This window comes from Sarcophilus harrisii, chromosome 2 (assembly GCF_902635505.1).
Source record: "Sarcophilus harrisii chromosome 2, mSarHar1.11, whole genome shotgun sequence".
Taxonomy (NCBI): Eukaryota; Metazoa; Chordata; class Mammalia; order Dasyuromorphia; family Dasyuridae; genus Sarcophilus; species Sarcophilus harrisii.
Genome location: NC_045427.1, coordinates 387,396,521 through 387,416,762, shown reverse-complemented (window position 1 = coordinate 387,416,762; position 20,242 = coordinate 387,396,521). Strand labels below are relative to the sequence as shown.

Here is a 20,242-nt window from a genome sequence, read left to right as displayed (position 1 = left end):
TAAATACCCTTGTTCTAAAAGTGGTTCTGTCTCCTACAACATGACCCTGATTTTGGTTCAGTCTTAACTCTACAGGTACTTTTGGAAAATATACTATTTGTTTCAGGGAATCATTTACTCCTCTAAAGCAATAATTCTGATCATCATTAAGTGATACTTTGATTTGGGGAGTATCTATTAAAACATGATACTTCATTAGTGAAGATGTTTAGCGGGGTATAGACTAACAGATTGGAGGATTGAATAGCACTGGGAACAAAAATTCCTAGCCTTTTGGTAGAGTTTCATAAGAAGACAATAATTTTCAAGTTTTATCTCTTAATACATAAATAGAGTAGTTATTAATACAGGTGCTTCCTCCCCGATCCAGCTTTCTTGTTCTCCCCTTTATTCCAGAACCAAGAAGACAAAGGTCCTAGTACATTTTTCTGGATCTTAAAATGATTTATTAAAATTAAATTAGTAAAAAAAAAATTACTAATTTTTAATTTTACTTATCTCTACATAGACGACTCCCATATCTATATATTCAGTCTTTGGATTCTTCATATGCATCATTTCTTAGAGAGCATAGTAACATTCTATAACTTTCATGTGCCACAATTTACTTAACTGCTTCCTAATTTAGTGGACATCTACTTTGTTTTCAGTTGTTTGCTATTACTAGTCTTTGCTATATTTCTTTTATTAATAATTTGAACTAGTCTTTCATACAGTCACTCTTTACATGTGATTCTTGGAGAATGAAACTTTACTTTGCAAAGTGACTTTTATTGAATCTTTGTACTAACTCTGCACAATAAATTCTTTGGAAATAGAGGATTTTATTCTTTGTACTTGTATCCTCAACACTTAGCACAATGCCAGACGTGTAGAAGGCATCTATTCATTAACTAATGTAAAACGTTATAAGGGATATATAATGCAAAAGAGTTTTTTCCCCCAGTAAAATGCTTCACTTCTTAGCATATTTGCCAGAATTTTGTTCTCACAAAAGCTTTTCAGTTTTATCTTTTGTGATTTGCCTCTAATCCCTTGTTTGGTCAAGAAATCCCTGAATGCCCCACATTCCACCCAACATTTCAGCCTAGCATACCTCATAACATTCTCTTATTCGTTGATGGTATGGTCTTTCATGTTTGATCATCCATGCATGTTGATTTTATTTTAATGTATATGCCTTTCTAAAGCACTTCGATTTATATATAACCAGTCCACATAAATTCAGTTCAGCAAACATGTTAAATATTTACTGTATTCAAGACACTAGGGATATAAAGAACAATGCTTGTCTTCAGAGACCTTACACTTGTATCCGTGACAAAGGGATCTATCTACGTGCACACAAATGTAGTGTGAAAAGAATTGTGGGAGATCACTAATAATTGAAGGAGATGAAGGCATCATGGAAGTGATGCAGCCTGAATTAAGTACTGACAGTAGAATAAGAAGGAATGTCTTTTGGGAAATGGGGGAGTTAAGTTGACATGTATGCGTACATATAGATAGTTAATCGAGTATTCATTTCTAGAGTATAGAATTCATGAAGGGGAAAGTAGTCTGAAATGAGGGTGGAAAGACAAATATGATTAGAAAGGGCCTCAGGTATCAAACAGACATTTTTATACTATTGGGGACAATTGTCCCCCATTGGGGGACATTGAGGAGCGAAACCTATGTCTCAGATTATTTTGATAGCTTCATGGAGGAAAGCAGCATTCAGTAGTTGAGAGAATGCTGTGCTTAGTAAGGAATAGTTGAGATATCTAAGGGCATATGAGGGATATAGCTAGGCAGTAGTTGTCAATATAGGCTTAGTATCCAAAAGAGAAAAGGAGGAGAAAATAGGGCTCAGAAAAAAATCACTAGGAGAGACATTAGGGAAAACATAAGAAGGCACAAATTCCAGGTGTTATATAAAAGGAGAAGTAGGAGAGCCATATCACTGAAGCTATGGAAGAAAAATATATCCAGGATGAGAAACTACTCAAAAGGATCACATGCTTCAATAGGGTGAGAAGCAAGCTTAAAAGGATTTAGGAAATGAATGAGTGGTAAAGTAATAGAAGCGAAGATTATAAAGATTTCTTTCCAAGGAATTAGGCAGTTAAAAAAAAAAAAAAATACAAAATGATAACTTGAATGGAGGGTGCCAGGGTCAAGAAAAGAAATTTAAAGTATAGGGATTGACATAGGCAATAGAGGGAGAACCAGAGGGAAGAAATTGGAAGGTATGGGAGAGAATGATCAATGAAACTAAAGCTCTTTGAGGAGATTGAAGGGTCAGGATTCAAGGACTTAGGAAGAGAACTTGATTGAGCATGAAAAAAGCTCACTTCCTCAGAAACCAAAATAAAGGAAGGGAGAATATATAAAATTGTAGAGTAGTTCTGAAGTGTGGAATAGGAAAGATGAAAGAATTTCAGGCTGATGCCTTTCATTTTTCTCAATAAAGTAAATGGTTATATACCCCAAGCAGTGGGGATGGGCATTGGAAAATTGAAGGAAAATTTTATTACAACTTTACTTACTGATTGATCTGATTCTTCCACATCAGTATAACAGACTCCACTGCCTAACTTGTCAGAGCCCACAGAACTCAGGCCTTTCCTCTGCCACTAGAACTACTATTGTGAAAACCAGAGAAAGTCCCATTGACCAGGAATGTGAAGAGGATAAAGTATTCTTGGCATTTCATCTTCCTTTAGGGAAAAACATTAAATGGGGGGGGGAGAGTATGTGGGTTCAATATCATTTTTATATTTAACATGTGTTTTTGTATATGTGTATGTACAAGTTCACTCATATATATTTACTTCTCACAGTGTTGTTTTAAAGAAAAGGCTTTCATAACTTGAAAAGGATACATAAATGTGAATTGTTATAGCTGTTTTAAATTAGCTGGGAACCTAATGACCATTTATAATGCTGTTCATATGGGAAAATGCAATTTGCATTTTGAACAACTAAATATTAGCACATATTGACTGCCTGTTTTACTTGTTTTTGTTTTTCCAAAGGGCTTTTAATCATACAATGTTTGTTTGGGCCAGTTCTCATTTCTCATGATCTGGTCATTGACTTCAAAACATTGGCATTTTTTTCCATCCCAGATTGGTCCATTATTGTGTGGTCTCTTTTCATGTTGCAGTTTCCAAAGAGCTACCTTCATACTCATCCATTTCCTCAGGATTTGAAAAGCCAAAAATGTCAATTAATCCCAAAGTGATTTTGCCTAAAAAGGAACTACCTAAAGAAAAGCCAGGTTTGTGTCAAAGTTAAATGTATTTTGTTTCTAAAAGAACTAAATGTATATATTTTCTTGCAAAATAGGATAGAGTGGCTATGCTTTAAAAAAAAAAAAAAATCTGGTAGCATTTCAGTCTTTATGAGAATATATTTGATCAAGGAATAGTACAAAAGGCACATATTAATTACTTGCTAAATAACTCAGCAGCACTGCCAAGGCAAAACTATTTTCATTCTATTTCAGAAGCTCTTGCAAAGAAGAAAAAGGCACGTTCTATTCTACCTGTCAGCACAGCCTTGGACCACAGGTCCAAAGAGGAGCTCCATCAGGACTGTTTGGTGCTAGCAACTGTGAAACATTCCAAAGGTACAACTACTCATGATCTGGTCACTGGATGCAAAACACTGACATTTTTTTCCATCCCAAATTGGTCTATTATTGTGAGTTTCTCTTTTCATGTAGTTTCCAAAGGGCTACCTTCATACTCATCCATTCCTCAGAATTTGAAAAGCTAATTAATCCCAGTGATTGTGCCCAGTCATCTTAACCACCTAGATCTATTCAACTCACAAATCTCAGGGAACTGTTTACTCTCATCTAGAGCATACCTGTCCCTTGCCATGCCTTTTAGTTCCCACTTCTGTACTGGAACATCCAAAAAAAAAAAAAAATGGAACTCATCTGAGGTCCTGAAACATAGGTAGGAATTAAGTGGACAGAGAGGAATAGGAAGGTATTCCAGCTAGAAAAAATAGTGGGTGGCATAGAGAGTTTTCAGTACCACACTGGGTTTTGGACTCTAGACTATGGACATTTTTGAAAATTTTTGAGCAAGGAATCCATGATGAAAAGTGCTGAGCTTCATCAATCTTCCAATAGGAGAAATAAAACTATAATTGGTAGATAACCAGCTAACACTTTGTGGTTTAGTCAGTCAGGGAATATTTATTAAACTCCTACTATGTGCTAAGCACTGTGCCAAGCATTGGGGATACAAAAGGTTAAAGACAGTCCCTGCCCCTCTCTGATAGGGGAGACAACATGCAAACAAATATATACAAAGTAAGCTATATATAGGATAAAAAGGAAATAGTTAACAGAGAGAAGGCACTAGAATTAAGAGGAATTCAGAAAGGCTTTCAATAAAAGATGGGATTTTAGTTAGGATATAAAGGAAGCCAGGGAAATCAATAGTCTGAGCAGAACAGGAAAAGCATTCCAGGCATGGGTGCTCTGCAAAATGAAAATGCTCTGAGAGATGAAATAATCTTGTTTTTGGAACAGCTAGGAGGCTAGTATCCATGAATCAAAGAGTATAATCAGGGAATAAGGTATAAAAAGATTTGAAAGTTAGAAGGACTGTCAATAAAAAGTTATTTTAAAGAAAGAAAGAAGGACACAAGATTTTGTATTCTGTTCTGGAGGTCAAAGGAAACCCATGGAGTAGAAAGGTGACATAGTCAGACTTGCACGTTAAGAAAATCATTTTATTGGCTGAATGGAGGATGGATTGGGACTGGGGGAAGACTTGACACAGGCAAACACACCAGCAAGTTATTACAATAGTTTAGGTGTGAGGTGATGAAGGCCTGCAGCAGATTGGTGGTAGTGTCAGGGGAGAAAAGGGTGCATATTTGAGAGATGACAAAGATGAAATTAATGGCCCTTGGCAACAGCATGGATAAGGGGTCAAGATACAGGGAGAAATCAAGGATGACTCAGGTTTCAAGCCTGAAGGACTAGGAGGATGCAATTGCCTGTCTTTGAGTTCTTATAAACATAGAGATGAAGAAATCTTGGAGGTCATCCTTCCAGTGTTCTGATTTTATTCATGAGGAATCTGAGGTTTAGAGAGACAAACTGAAATAACTAACGTTTATGTCATATTAATTATGTACCAGTCATTGTGCTAAGTGCTTTATAGTTATCATTTCGTTCCTCACAGCAGCTCTGGGAGGTAGGTGCTATTATTATCCCTAGTTAACAATTGAGTAAACTTGAGTTGTGATGAATAAGGTTGATTGACTTGCCTAATATCACACAGCTAGTAAAGGCCTAAGGCTGGATTTGAATGCACCTTTTCTTAAATCCAGACCTGGCATCTAGCTGCCCCAGATTATATGTGTAATAGTAGCAGGTATAGTTCAGACTCAATTCTTTTGATTCTATAACTACTGCTGGGTTTTTTCCTGCTGTTGATATATTGACCCAAAACTTATTAAGTGGAATTGGCTTAAATAACCTGTTTTGGTTTTCTGTTTACAAGTTTCTCTTCAAGAAGTACTCTCTGTAACACTTTTAAATCAGACACTATATGCATATATGATATATGTATCAAGGTTACTTTTGTCCCTTTTGGCTCATGCTACTTTTTTGATGTGTGCCAAGAAACTACCAAACACAGAAGTGAAAACTCAGTTTGGATCTGAGCAGCTGGCTCCCTTGGTTTTCAGTCAGATGTATTTAGTTGATGGGGGAGGAACCGTAGAACATAATTGCTTTTTCTTTCCTTTGAGATGAGCATACTGAGCCCTTTTAAGTGAGTCAGGATGAATGGGTTTGGATTAATGTTAAATTCATGACTTTAATAAATAATTGATCCCTAAATATATGACATTCCCCTAAGGTGAGATGTCTTTGACAGAAGTGCTCTGTGCACATACATACTTAGAAAACTTAACACATTACTGTTAGGGAGCCACCTGCTAGTGACTGCTGGGGATCTAATTCTGACCAACAGAATAGATTGTGCCATGTGAAAGGACAATAATGATACAAAGAGACTGAGAGGCAATTGCAGTGAAAAATCTCTTAACCTCTGAATTATACAGAATATATATTTTCTAAGCATATCAAGGCTATTATTGTTTAATTAAAAAAAAAAGCATACATTCTTTCGCAAGCAACATCTATGTCAATAAATTTGTTTTATGACCTCCAGACAGATATCTCTGACTCTGGGTTATGTCAGTCTCAAAGAGTAAGATAAAGATTGTAATTACAAAACATTACTTTAGTCTCTCTAGTGTGCTAGGATTCACAGCCATGGGGCCTGGGATTCACAACTGTGGGGGCTTTGGAGAACCCTGGCAGTTCAGGTTCAGGTTCCACCCTGAATGGTGCAGTCCCCTTTAACCTTTTTACAGGCTTTTTGGGTTCCCACATTTAAGCATGTTCCTCAACAAGTTACAAGCTATTTTCAGTTTTTATAACTCTCTTAATTTAAGGGGAAGCACAACCTACATTCATATTATTATATGGCATGGGTTAGACGACAATTACATTTTAGATCTCATTATTAATTGCATATTGATCTTCAAAAATTTTAATTTTCAACTTGGCGAATCTTTTTTGAGTCCCTATCATACGCAGGATCAATTTCATTCTTTGCAGTTCAATCTTTTGAACACCTAACCACTATAATTACTGTGTTGCCAAAACCAAAACTGGTCGGGGTGGAATGAGATAAGAAACAGATTTATGGAAGAAGTAAGATTGCCCCACTCTTAATACTAGATTTTCAAATCTCACCTCCATTAACACAAAAGTCAGTAATTTCTGTTTCAATCAGAATACTGACAGTATAATACAGAGTAGTCTCTTTTCTGAGAATTTTGAAGCAGGACTTGAGAATGCCTGCTTGAAGCAATTCTGACATTAAAATGAGAAGTTGATAGTAGCTTGTCCTAGTATTATTAGTTTACTACCAAGCATATACATTGTATGACCTATATAGCAAATCATCATATGATTTTTTTTTTTTTTTATTCCTACTTAGAGTTAAATGAGGATTTGGCTATTAATCTAAATGAGCGGATTCACTTGGGACTCTTCACAGATAGGACAGCCCTATACAGGATGATCGAGGTAGAAGGTAAGATTTCACAAACCCTGATTTTAGCCTCCATTGTGATTGTTCTAGTAGACAGAGCTAAGTTTATTTGAGGGGTAGTTCTTCTCAATTTCCTTCAATAATATTCAGTTTCTCACTGTTTTATACTGTTCAAATAGGAAAAAGTCATTTGGAGAATGGACACCCTGATTTATTTCACCAGTTGATGCTCTGGAAAGGAGATCTAAAAGGAGTTCTCCAAGCTGCTGCAGAAAGAGGGGAATTGACTGATCAGCTGGTAGCTATGGCACCAGTAGGTATGTACATTAAGGACTGTCCAGTTTGGGATACCATCCCTGAATATTATATATTTGTAATACCAGCTGATCTCAATCAGCTGAAAAATCACAACTTAATATCATTCTTTAATATTAGGCTTTCTCATAAAAAGAACGTAAAAGAAATTGGACAACTGAAAAGGAGGCATCAAAGGCCCATATTTAACTTACTGTTTCCAGTCTAGGCCTTCCCCCAAATGGATTTGTAAAAAGACTAAATACAATTTTAGTCTTCTTAAAGCCTTCCTCGAGTCCTTCCTTCCTTCCTTTGCTGAAACATCAACATAATATATTAGAAGCTGTGAATTTATAAACGGAAGACCTGGTTTTAATTATCAACTTGGCTTTTGCCGTATGATTTGGGCAAATTATTTGTCCTCTATACCTTACTTTCTTTTCTGAAAATTAAAGGAATTTATGTCTTTACCTCTTCAGATTTCTCATAGCCTTGCTTCATGCTTATCATTTTCTCCCTTATTTGATAAGTTCCTTGAGAGCAGGGAATGGTGTCGCATCTATCTTTATATTGCCAGTTAAACATAATACATTGCACTTAAATCAATTAATCTTTATTGAATTGAATTTTAGTGTGGGTGGAAAGGAGCTAGATAGGAGAGATGTTAGAGAATTAGAAGCAACAGATCTGACTTAAATCAAGTGTATGTAACAGATAAGGGAGTCAAAAAGCATCTCTGAAAGTCTTACTATGCTATTTTTCTTTTCAGAGAGTCTTTAAGTTAATGATATATTAGATCAAATTTCAGAACAGTACAGTAAAAAGAAAAATCTCTGAATCGTTTCCTAAATGTGTACTGACATGCTTGCTAACCGTTCCATTTTTTGCTTTCTAGCGGGCTACCAGATGTGGCTGTGGACAGTGGAAGCCTTTGCTAAACAGCTGTGTTTCCAGGACCAGTATGTCAAGGCTGCCTCGCACCTCCTTTCTATCCATAAGGTGTATGAAGCTGTGGAACTGCTCAAGTCAAACCACTTCTATAGGTCAGCACAGAGACTTTTGTTAACCTTTTGGTGATGAGCTCCTTGCTATAGATTCATAGATTTAGAGCTGGAAGGGACCTTACAGGGCTTTCTTACGAAGAAAGTGAAAGAAATCCCTCACCTGAGATCAAACACCTAATAAATGACAGCACTGGGATTTAAAGTCTGTCTGATGGCATAATTCCAGATTCAGTGATCCAGAGCCCAGATCCACTCACATCCAAATTAAGTCAGCATAAGTGTTTATTATTTCTCTGATTTCAGCTATTCTTGTCAGGAAGCCCACAAAGGCAAAATAAGAGCTTCTACCCTCAGTGAGTTCATATTCTGCCAGAAGAGGCAGGAGATGAAAAGCATTTACACAGATAAGTAAACATAAGGTAATTTGAGGGTAAGGAGAAGAAACCTAACAACCAGGTGGATCAGGGAAAGGAGAGGGATACACATAGAAATTGGTACCAGAATTGAGTTTCAAAGGAAACTTAGGATTCTAAGAGGCAGGGATGAGGAGGGAACTTATTTCAGGCAACAAGACAACTTGTATGAAGTTGGATATAAAATGCCAAGGTTTAGGGAGAGCCAGTAGGCCAGTTTGATTACAGTTTAGAATTTGTGAAGGGACATAGTAATAAGTAGGTAAGAATCAAACTTAAGAGTTCTAAATGCCAAGATGACAGGTTGAATAAAAGGAATCACAAAAAGATTTGTGAGTAAGGGAGTGACATGTCAGATCTATGCTTTAGGAAGTTTGTTTTGGCATGCTTGTGCAGGATGGATAGAAAAAGAAAAAGACTCGAAGCGTTGGGGAATTTATGGCAATAGACAAGGCATGAAGTGATCAGGTACTATCCACTTGGGTAGAGAAAAGATAAGCAGAAGAGACATTTTGGAGATAAAAGCAAGTATTAGTTGGTTTGATATAAGAGTAAGGAGAACAAGGAGAGATAAGTATGAAGAGTCAAGGATAACTTCTACTGTGTCTGTAATTCTAGAAGCAGTAGGGGAGGCATTGGATTTCTTTTGAGGAGGTCAGAGATATGGGCAGATCTGTGCTTGAGAGACTTGAGGCTGGAAAACAAATTATAAATCTCTTTACAGTTGTTTACTCAAGGAAGCCTGGACTAAACTGGTTGTGAAGTGAATGGAACGAAGTGCATGGATGGAAGAGATAAAATCAACAAAACCTGTCACCTGGTTGGATGTGGAGGGAGGAAGAATGAGAAACTAACAGTGATTCCCACATTGCAAATCTCCTTAACTGGAAAAATCATGGTGCTCTCACTAAATTGAAGAAAATTAGGAAGAGGCTTTGGTATGGGAGGAAATGTAATGAGTTCTGTTTTGAACTTAATTGCATTTGTCACCCATTTAGAAATGTGTAATGGGCATTTGTGAATGCAGAACTAGAGCTCGGGAGAGAGAGTGAGACTAGTTGTATAGCTCGGGGAATCATCCCATAGAGCTCTAATTGAATCTATGAAAATTGATGAAATTACTGGGAAAAGAGAGTTTCCCCCTTAAGGGGGATATAGTGAGAAGGGAATATGGATGGTGGTCCAGCAAAAGAGGCTGAGAAAGAAGAGTCAGGCAGAACCTAGAGAGAGCACTGTCATAAAAACTCAGAGAAGAAGTAATACTCAAAGAATGATTGCTTATGTCACATGCTATAGAGAAGTCTGGAAAGCTAAAACTTGAGGAAAAGGCCATCAGATTTGTTAAATAATCATTGACTAACCCTTTGATATTTAAGAATGTATACTCTAGGAACTTTTTTTGTTTGTTGAATGAAACAGCAATGGTATTAAAGACGCATAATTCTGTAAGCACTTTATAATCATCATAAAGCATTTTCCTAACAGCACTCCCTAAAGTAGTCATAGCTTTGACATCTGCATTTTATAGATCAGTGAATTGAAAAGTAATAGCAATAAATAAGTAGTCAAGTCAGCAAATAGTCTATGTGCTGAGCACTATGTTAACTAAGCTCTAGGACTACAAAGAAAGGCAAAAGACAGTCTGTTCTCAAGGGCAGCTAAATGGCTCAGTGGATAGGGCACCAGCCCTGAAGTCAGGAGGACCTGAGTTCAAAACTGGCCTCATTTAACATTTCCTAACTGTGACCCTGGGCAAGTCACTTAATCCCAATTGCCTCAGGGGGGAAAAGAGACATTCTGCTCTCAAAGAGTTCACAATAATGAGGAAGACACATAAAAACAATTGTGTACAAATGAGATTTTTGTTATACACACGTGTATGTGTAATAAACCGAGGAAAGTCACTTGAATAAGGGGGATTGAGAAAGGCTTCTCAAGAAGGTGAGATTATAGCTGGGACTTAAAGAAGACAGGAGGTGGAGATGAAGTAGAGAATGCCAGTAAAACGCTCAAGAGTTGGGAGATCAGGTATCTTGTGTGAGGAACAATCGGATAGCCAGTATTACTAAAATTACTAAGTCAGAGGAATTCAAATTATAAAGAACTGTGAATGCAAATTTTTTATATTTGATCCTGAAAATGCGAGGGAGCAATTAAACAACATTAAATAAGACAGTGATATGATCAGACATGTGCTTTGGGAAGATAAATGTGACAGTTGACTGGTGGATAGACTGAAATAGGAAGAGATTTGAGGTAGAGAGACCAACTAGTAGGCTATGAGAGGTGTCCAGGTTGTGAGGTGATGAGGGCCAACACCAGGGTGGTGGGAGTATGAGAGAAGAGAAGTGGTGTAAGAAGTAATGTGAAGGTAAAATTGGCAGGGTTTGGTGACAGATTGGATATGAGGGATAAAGAAGGGAAACATGACCCCTAGATCACCAGAGAATGGTAGTGCTAGGAAAGACAGGAAAAAGGAAAGGGTTGAAAAAAGTGGAAATAGTGGCTTCAATTTGGGACATGTTGAGCTTAAGGTATCTACAATACATCCAGTTTTCAGATGTCTAAAGCTCAATAAATACCATCAATATAGACTCGCGCCCAATACAAACATATTCCCTTTCCTCCAGAATCTACTTTTTATAAAACCTTAATACCAGAATAGGTGTTTTTCCCCCTACTCATCAAGTCTTACTGGACAATTCTAGGTAGACATTTACTTATGTCTGTTTGACTTGCCCTTATGAAATACTTGAAATGCATTTGAAATGGGAGTTGTTAGTACTGGATAAGTGGAGCTGGTGAGATTACCAAAGGAGAAGGCAACTCAGGACAGGGTCTTGGGGAAGACCAAACTTAATAGAGCAACCTGGATAAGGATTCAGCAAAGGAAACTGAGAAGGAATAGTAGGATAGGTAGGAAAACTGGGAGAAAGTAGTGTTATGTGAACCCAGAAAGAAAATTTCAAGAAGGTGATCATAAACGTCAAGGGTTAAGAGGTCAAGAGGAATGAAGATTGAAAAAAGGCCATTCGATTTGGCAGTTCAGAGATAATTTATAGAGACCTGGGACCACAATGGTGGAGTAAAATATAGCTAAGCTCTCTGTCCTTTATTCCTAACCACCTACAAACAGGTACAGGAAATTAACTAAGCCAAAGAGAAACTTGCAGTGTATTGCTCTGAACCAGGAGAGCCTTCCAGCTGACTTTCAGAGGCTGAGACCAGCAGCAGTTCATTGAAAACCATACGTAAGGCAATTGCTCAGACCCAACCAAAGCTCCAGTCAGGGCAATTAGATCTTGCCCTGGATAGAAACTCAATGGAAGTTTATAGTCCTTATCCTGAGATGTCTCCGAGATCCTGGAATAACACAACTTTTAATACCTCAGGAAAAGAGCAACAGGATTAGCCTAAACATTCCCTTCAGAAGTGCACAGAACAAAAGTGCACCAATTATAGAAGCCTTCTGAAGTTCAACTACAGAAGGGAAGAGTGATATGGGACCATCACTATCAAGGATAGCTGGATTGAGTGAGGCTTTTTGAGGATAAGGAGACATGGATGATTATAGGCAGTAGGAACATAGCCAGTAAATAAGAATGAAGTTAAGTAAAAGGGTAGGAATCATGGAGGAGGCATTCAGCTGGAAAAGGGATGGCATAGGATCATTTGTGCCTGTAAAGGGATTTGCCTTAATAAAGACCACCATTTCATTTAAGTTAAGGGTAAAGGAGGACATAATGCCAGAAGCTTTGAGATGAGCACATAGCCTCAGTTTTTTCAATATTATAAGGCATGGTTCTCAGCTAAGAAGGTAGAAAGAGGAACTACCAAGATGACTCCTAAGACAGAGTAAGACACTCAAGATTTAGGTTTTCTGATACCACATCCAGAGGTCTTTTTGCTTTTCATCAATGCCATGAATGAACATATTCATTCATTCTTTCATTTATTTATTTATGGAAACTTTTAAATGTTTAATTCTTCTATGAATATTCCAGAACATTTTGCCTTAGCAAAATTGGTATTTCTGTAAGTTCTTTAAAAAAAAAAAAAATCACTTTTAGCAATAGAATAATGTGTTGCATTTATAATGTGAAATTTTTTTCCCCTCTTTATACAAAATCTATATGCTTTTATGGATGTACATGCTAAAATAGGCACTAAAACAGTTCAGTAATTTTAAAAAGGGGATTTAAACTTTAGGACTGTTTTTGGTTTTTGGTTTTTTTTTTTTTTAATAACTTTTTATTGACAGAACCCATGCCAGGATAATTTTTTACAACATTATCCCTTGTACTCACTTCTGTTCCTATTTTTCCCCTCCCTCCCTCCACCCTCTCCCCCAGATGGCAAGCAGTCCTATACATGTTAAATAGGTTACGGTAGATTTTGGATACAATATATGTGTGCAGAACCGAACAGTTCTCTTGTTGCTCAGGGAGAATAGGATTTAGAAGGTATAAATAACCCAGGAAGAAGAACAAAAATGCAAGCAGTTTACATTCATTTCCTAGTGTTCTTTCTTTGGGTGTAGCTGCTTCTGTCCATCCTTGATCAATTGAAACTAAGTTAGATCTTCTCTTTGTCGAAGAAATCCACTTCCATCAGAATACATCCTCAAAAAGTATCGTTGTTGAAGTATATAATGATCTCCTGGTTCTGCTTATTTCACTCAGCATCAGAATGAACATCATTTAAAAGAATAAACCATATTGCCTTATGTTCATAAGTACAAGACAGTGTGGGATATTCCATTATATGTATATGCGTCATCTTTAGCTAGATTTAATATGAGGGTACTATTTTTTTTTTCTCCCTGCACTCTGTTAAGCATAGATACTTAGTTTTGTTTCTTTCTTCCTACCCTAGGGAAGCCATTGCAATTGCCAAGGCCCGGCTACGACCAGAGGACCCAATACTGAAAGATCTGTACAGCAGTTGGGGAGCAATCTTAGAGAGAGATGGCCATTATGCCATGGCAGCCAAATGGTAAGCACCAAGGACACTAGAAAGAATTCAGAGTCCAAAGCTTTTTATAAGCACCAACAAAGAGGAGTATATATAAGGGCAAGAACAGCAGCCATAGGGAAATGTATCTTTCTAGAATTATCCAGTCAGGTTTGATGAGTAGAGGAAAAACACTTATTCTAGTATTAAGATTTTATGTAACATAGATTTTGGAGGAAAGGGAATATGTCTGTTTTGATATTTATTGAGCTTTTCCTCTCATTTTCCATTTACTAAGCTACATTGAATCAACTATGAAGGAAACAATCCAAGAAAAATCAGGGTGCTTGAAAATACCATGAAGGAAAAATGTTTATTAGGGGGGCAGAGTTGGGATTATAGAAATCTATTCCAAAATATATCACTGTTTTTACTATTTCCATATCAATAAATACTCTTTTTATTCACATGTTATAGCTACTTAGGGGCTACCTCTGCCTATGATGCAGCTAAAGTGCTCGCCAAAAAGGGAGATGTGGCTTCCCTTAGAACAGCTGCAGAGTTGGCCCTTATCGCCGAAGAAAAGGAGCTGTCTTCATCGTTCTCTTTCAGATGTGCCCAAGAGCTGCTATCAGTCAGGAACTGGGTGGGAGCTCAGGAAGTCCTCCAGCAACAAGAATGCCTGCTGGTGAGTCTATATTTCACTTTTGGCAGAGGATTGAGGCGGCCAAACCCTAAATCTGTAATTTCTGTAATCTGTAAATCTGAATTTCCTAGTGAAACTTCACTGAAATAAAAAATAATCATTAAGTTTTTGATGAATTATACCATGTTCTTGGCCATTATTCCACACTGTGAGCAAGTTATGAAATAGAATGAGCTGCTTTATGAATTCTTGTAACTAAAGTTTTAAATTTTTTAAAGTGCTTGCAGTTTGTCCATAGCTTAGGACCAATCCCTCCAAACCAGACCTTTTGTGGCAAAAAAGACATCTATGGTAAGAGTTTTATAATTATCATCTCTGGTTCATTTTTCCTGTAACTCTGACCATAACTTTATTTTAGCTGGAAGCTTATTTGTTCCTGTCTGCCTCTTTTTTGGAAAGAGGGTAACAGCTAGTTTCATCATTCTGAAATATGTATTAGCAGTTTATTCATTTTTACAACCACTAGTCCCAAAGAGCAAGAACCACCAACCCCCCCAACAGCGTCACTTTAGGCTGGAATCATTGTCATCTTCTCTTCTTCATCACAGATCTCTAGAAACGTGTGAATACAGTTCCTAAGGGATGATCTCCAACAACTGAAAGTTTCTTGATTTCTTTTCCCCTTGCTCTTAAACAAAAGTTCATTTCTGGTTGGTTGTGTTCTAGGGTCAGCGTTTAGTGTTTTGCCTTCATGAATTGCTATCCAAGCACTTAGAGGAAAGACAGCCACCAGAATGGAAAAGTTCCTCCTTCCCTTCCTACCACAGCTGGGCTATCAGAACTGAGAGTTCCTTCATGGAAAAGGTGACCACTGTATGGAAGGGCACATTTGGCTTAGAGACCACTGAACAGTGCCAGACAGCATTTCAACAGCTACATGGTATCGAGTACCCACCTGCCACCGGTCATACCCTTTCCAAACAGGTACAAATAGATTCTACATTCATAACTACTATTTTCACTCGGGAATAATCATTTTTCTATTCTACCTGTAAACTAGTAGAAAAGCACTTTATTTACTTCTGATTTCCACAATTCATTTCTCTAAGTAGAATCATTTTCTTTTAAACAACTTTGAAGTTGGAGTCAGAAGACCTGATTTTGCCGCTGTGTTCTCTGAGTTCGTTGCCTCATGTATAAAATAAGTTGGTTAAATTAAATGATCTCTGTTGTCCCTTCCAATTCTAATGTGCTAATGTTTTGTAGTTCTTACCAAAGAATTAGTAGTTCACTTGGAATTTTCAGAGTGGAATTTAAAACAAACAGACCAGCCAGTACCAAAGGTATTTTCTTCAATATCATTAAAGCCAGGTCACTTTCAGATCAGTTTGTGTTCCCATTCAGTTATAAAGAGATAATAAATTTTGGAGGACCATAAATGATCTAAGTAGGTTGAACAAGACTTAGATCATTAATTAAAATGACCCCTTTGCTTCCAATCACTGTACATGTGAATTGCCATACAACTATGAAAGTTTCCCTTGAAACAAAGTTGGGTCCTTGTTAATAAGCATTGTTTTAGGAAATTTATAGTCCCAAACTGTCCACAGAGCCCTGTTGGTAGGATATTCCAGTTAAATACTGATAGCATTGTCACTGAAATGGAAAGATAATTAACTGAGACTTTGGCTTCTCGTTCTAGCTCCTGTTCCACATCTCCCATGATCTGACCTTAGCAGTGCTGAGCCAGCAGACCGCCTCCTGGCATGAAGCTGTCAGAGCTCTTCTTGCAGCTGTAACACGGAGCTATGACTCGGGGAACTTCACTCTTATGCAAGAAATCTGTACTCTCTTTCTTCCTGAAGGCAAGTAGCTTTCCTATCTTGGGGGTCAAATATCTTCACAACACAGAAAGAACCTTCTGATTTCATTCTTAGTAGTTAATAGCTGATGATGGGAGACAGGGAAGGGCAGAGATCATTTAAAGCCATAAATAATACAAATATTTCATTTTCATCAATGATTTCAGGTTCTTCACCAGAGTTGAAAGATATCAAAAAGTACTAACTTGAGTGTGTTGTTCTTAGAACTTATCCCACTCTGCAAAGGGAACAATTCCACAGAACCAAAAGGGAATCAACTCTGAAAAAGAAATATCTTGGAAAGTCTCCAAGCTTTGTAATTAGCTACTGAAGAAAGATAGATCTGACTAGAGTGTCCATGATTCTGCAAATGACATAGTATAGAAATTGCTTCATTGAGTGTGGCCTAGTGCCATCACTTCAGAAAAAAGATAGAAATCCCTAGAGTCTTGTAAAAATGCTTCTTTTCTCCTGCTTTTAATATGCATGCCCCCAATTTTAGAAGACCAGTTCCTTCCTAGGACTTGGCTTTTAATGTGCAGTTTGGTAGATAATGTCCTGTCATCCTTTTTTCCTTGAGGCTTAATCTTAAGCCTCCAGAATTACTGCAGTCTTTCCTTGGAAGATCTTAAAGGTTCCATGGTTGTAAGAATCAAAATGAGAGATCGAGATAATAAAAATTATATAAGAGAAACAAGCCCTCTGGGGCTATTGGATACTTCAGACAAATAAGCAACTGGGAAAGTCACATCTCACTTCTTTTTCCCTTAGGCTGTGATCATTTAAGAGAAAAACTGGGAGAAGAGCCACCATTAAAAAGTTTAGAGGCCTTTTTTTCATATGGCCAACTCTATGACCTCTGGTGGAACCTGCCCAGGACTCCTCTCATTCAAATACAACATGTGGCAGATCCAGTGCCCATTATTGGCACTGCTTCTGATGATGAGCAAAATGGTCTGTCTGACACCTCCAGTCCAGAAATACCTGACCCTGAAGCCCTTACTCAGCTGAACAATGTTCTTCCTCAAGTAGCCATACCAAATAAAGCTTTGGAACAAGACCAAAGCAACACAGAGAAAAAACAGCCTGCACTGAGTGCATGTGAGGTTCTCATTTCTCAAATGCACGCAGATCTCCAAAGCACCCAGAAAGCTATTACAGAGGTCCAAGAAACATTAGCAGAAATGATCCGCCAGCATCAAAGAAATCAGCTCTGTAAAGCTACAGTGAACAGTACTGAAGAAGGAGATCCTTCCATGAAGCCTCAGTTGTGTTCCAAAAATGCCGATAGCCAAAGGTATGAAAATAATGTAAAACAAGGTAGAAGAGCTGGATAAAGGCCAAGGATTTTCTGTTAATTTAAAATTGTTAGGTTTTTGAATTAGAACAAAAAATTTTAAAGTTTATTATTCCTACAGGAAGCCATTTACAACTTAATTCATCCTGCTTAGCTGCCAATTCCTCCCTAAAGCCAGTCAGTTCTTTATATAGGAAAAGGGGGATTGCCACCATAAAGTCAGAAACATTCTCTCTCTCTATTATAGATACACACACACACACACACGCACACATACACATATGCAATTGCATATTTTTATATAGAGAACCAATCTCAAGAACTTTGCAACAGAAGAATAAGTTTTAGGCTAATGCATATATCATATACATCAATATGAGGAAATATAGAACAGCTTAAGTGATAAGAGGAAACAGAACACAACAAAAAATGAAGTCTGCAGAGACCATGACAAAGTATGTTTGATTTATTAGTGTTCAGATTTTTTTGAATAAAGTCAAAATCGAATGTTGAATTTATTAAAGTTCAAAAATGTTAAAGAAAATATTTTCTTTAACATCTACTATGTTCTTTATTTTTAAAAAAGTAAGCTCCCTCATTGTCATAAAGAAGCACTCTCAAATAAGGATCTCTGAAAACTGATGATAGTTTCATGTTCTAAAAGAGATCATTATATGTACTTTTAGGGCTAGGGAGAATGGAGGAGGGAATTATAATTTGTCCAGAAGGGGTAAAGCCGCATTTTAAAAATAGATATTAAAAATGGAGCAGGAAGCCTGAAATCATAGTTAAATGCTCAAAATGTTTAAAAAAAATATATATTGGTCTAAAAGAAATCTAAAAGTTTTAGGATGAATGGAAAAAGGATGCAGTTTCTTACTTGAGCAAATCATGAGTGATTCTTTATTCTATTAACAGTAAAGAACAAGTAAATGAACCACTTTCTTTAGCTGAATTAACAAAACGACTTTCAGAAGCAAATAAGAGATTGGCTGGATTTCCTGAGAGCATTAAGGTAAGAGCTATAACTATATTCTTTGCTAAAAAGCTGTATCTTGGAGCAGCTAGATGGCTCAGTAGATAAAAGCACTGCCCCTGAATTTGGAGGACTTGAGTTCAAAACCAACCTCAGACACTTAACTATGACTTTGGACAAGTCACTTAACCCTACTGGCCTCAAAAATAAATAAAAGCTACATCTTTTCAGTTTATTAATTAATATTAAAAGTCACATGTAGTATTCATTTTCATTACCCGTCAATGCCATGCCATTATTTTGGATGCAACTTTGCTCTATGAATAGATTAAATAAATACATGAGCTTACATACTAGTGAATGGCAATTTTGTATACACATAATGGTTGCAAAGCAAGATGGGAAAAGGCCAGATGTAGATAAGATTACTTAATAATAGGGAAGCACCCTAGAATTGGAATCAAACTTGCATTAGACCTTGAACAAATAAATCATTCTCTCTCAAACTTTATTTCCTCAACTCTAAACTGACAACAAAGGTCTAACATTATCAAACTCACAAGGTAATTATAAATATCAAATGAGAATCTTTATGTAAAGCACTTTGCAACTGTAAATTACCACTTAAAGCTCAATTGTTATTTGTGTAAAGAATAAAACATCTAAACAGTATTTCAATTTTAAATTCCCTCTTTAAAGAATAATAGGGTTAACTACTAGTAGTTTTTTAAATCCATGTTTTGAGTTTAATCCTCTGAGAAGTATTACGTATCCAGTGGCCATCTTAATTTATTTTCTTGCCTTTCAGATCTTTCCCTTTCCAGATGTGTTAGAATGTTGTCTTGTCATGCTTCATATTGGATCCCAATGTTCTGGATATTTGAGTCTGGAGATGCAGCAACAAGCCTTAGAACTCCTTCAAAAATACGGCAAAAGCAAAGTTTACAAAAGTTATCAGATTTTCTGCACGTGAATTTGAAGTCCTTCAACTGAAGACTGTTATCACACCTAGACTGAAACATAGGACATCTTTTCACGTCTGCAGTTTGCTCTTCCCTGGCCTTTATCCCCGAGCTGTGGATACTTCTGAAAGACAGTCCATAAAACAAGGGGCCAGATGCGCTCAGACTAACTGGTCCATAATGGATCCCCAACTCTGCTTGTGAACTTAAAAAGGACTTTCACCTCAACTATCATTTTCTGTTGAGGAAAGAATAATGGCAGGTCAACAGTTGTTGCTCAGAAATCACCCAGCCTTAGCAATCTCGGTACCCTTTGAAACCTGTAGGTTTTACCCAAATAGGAAAAACTTGTGTTTTTTTCTATTGTGATAAATGTGTTACATACGTTCTTAAATACACAGGCTACCTTTAAGTAAAATTTTAAACCATATGCTTTGTGAAGATGGGAGTTATTGCCAACCTGCACCCATAGTTTGTCTGATCTCTTCTCTTTCTCAGCATCCAGATTTGACAGTCAAAATACAGACTGTTCCTAAATGACTATAAGTGCTTCTCACACAACTTCCTCCTACCCCAAATGTATAAAATCACATTTCTGATTACAGAGAATTGGCACTTGGCATCTCATTATGGAGTAGTCTCATGACATAAAAATGAAGCTTTCATACAACAATAGTTTTTCCCCTTTCAAAGATATTATTTGTAGAATGTAGAAAAGCCTCTTCAGACCAATGTAGATCAAGTTTATTTAAA

At 36.9% G+C, this 20,242-nt stretch overlaps 1 protein-coding gene across 1 annotated transcript in view; it reads left to right on the top strand.

The window, feature by feature from the left end:
• The window catches only part of GEMIN5 (gem nuclear organelle associated protein 5), a 46,026-nt gene extending 26,107 nt beyond the window's left edge, over nucleotides 1–19,919 (top strand). Inside the window, exons 17-28 of the mRNA XM_031953582.1 lie at nucleotides 3,152–3,265; nucleotides 3,494–3,616; nucleotides 7,029–7,124; nucleotides 7,262–7,399; nucleotides 8,272–8,419; nucleotides 13,669–13,788; nucleotides 14,224–14,434; nucleotides 15,119–15,376; nucleotides 16,095–16,257; nucleotides 17,026–17,551; nucleotides 18,470–18,566; nucleotides 19,336–19,919. Coding sequence (XP_031809442.1) covers nucleotides 3,152–3,265; nucleotides 3,494–3,616; nucleotides 7,029–7,124; nucleotides 7,262–7,399; nucleotides 8,272–8,419; nucleotides 13,669–13,788; nucleotides 14,224–14,434; nucleotides 15,119–15,376; nucleotides 16,095–16,257; nucleotides 17,026–17,551; nucleotides 18,470–18,566; nucleotides 19,336–19,500 — 2,159 coding nt within the window. The 3' untranslated portion in view covers nucleotides 19,501–19,919. The remainder of the gene's footprint in view (nucleotides 1–3,151; nucleotides 3,266–3,493; nucleotides 3,617–7,028; nucleotides 7,125–7,261; nucleotides 7,400–8,271; nucleotides 8,420–13,668; nucleotides 13,789–14,223; nucleotides 14,435–15,118; nucleotides 15,377–16,094; nucleotides 16,258–17,025; nucleotides 17,552–18,469; nucleotides 18,567–19,335) is intronic.
• The last annotated feature ends 323 nt before the right edge of the window (nucleotides 19,920–20,242 follow it).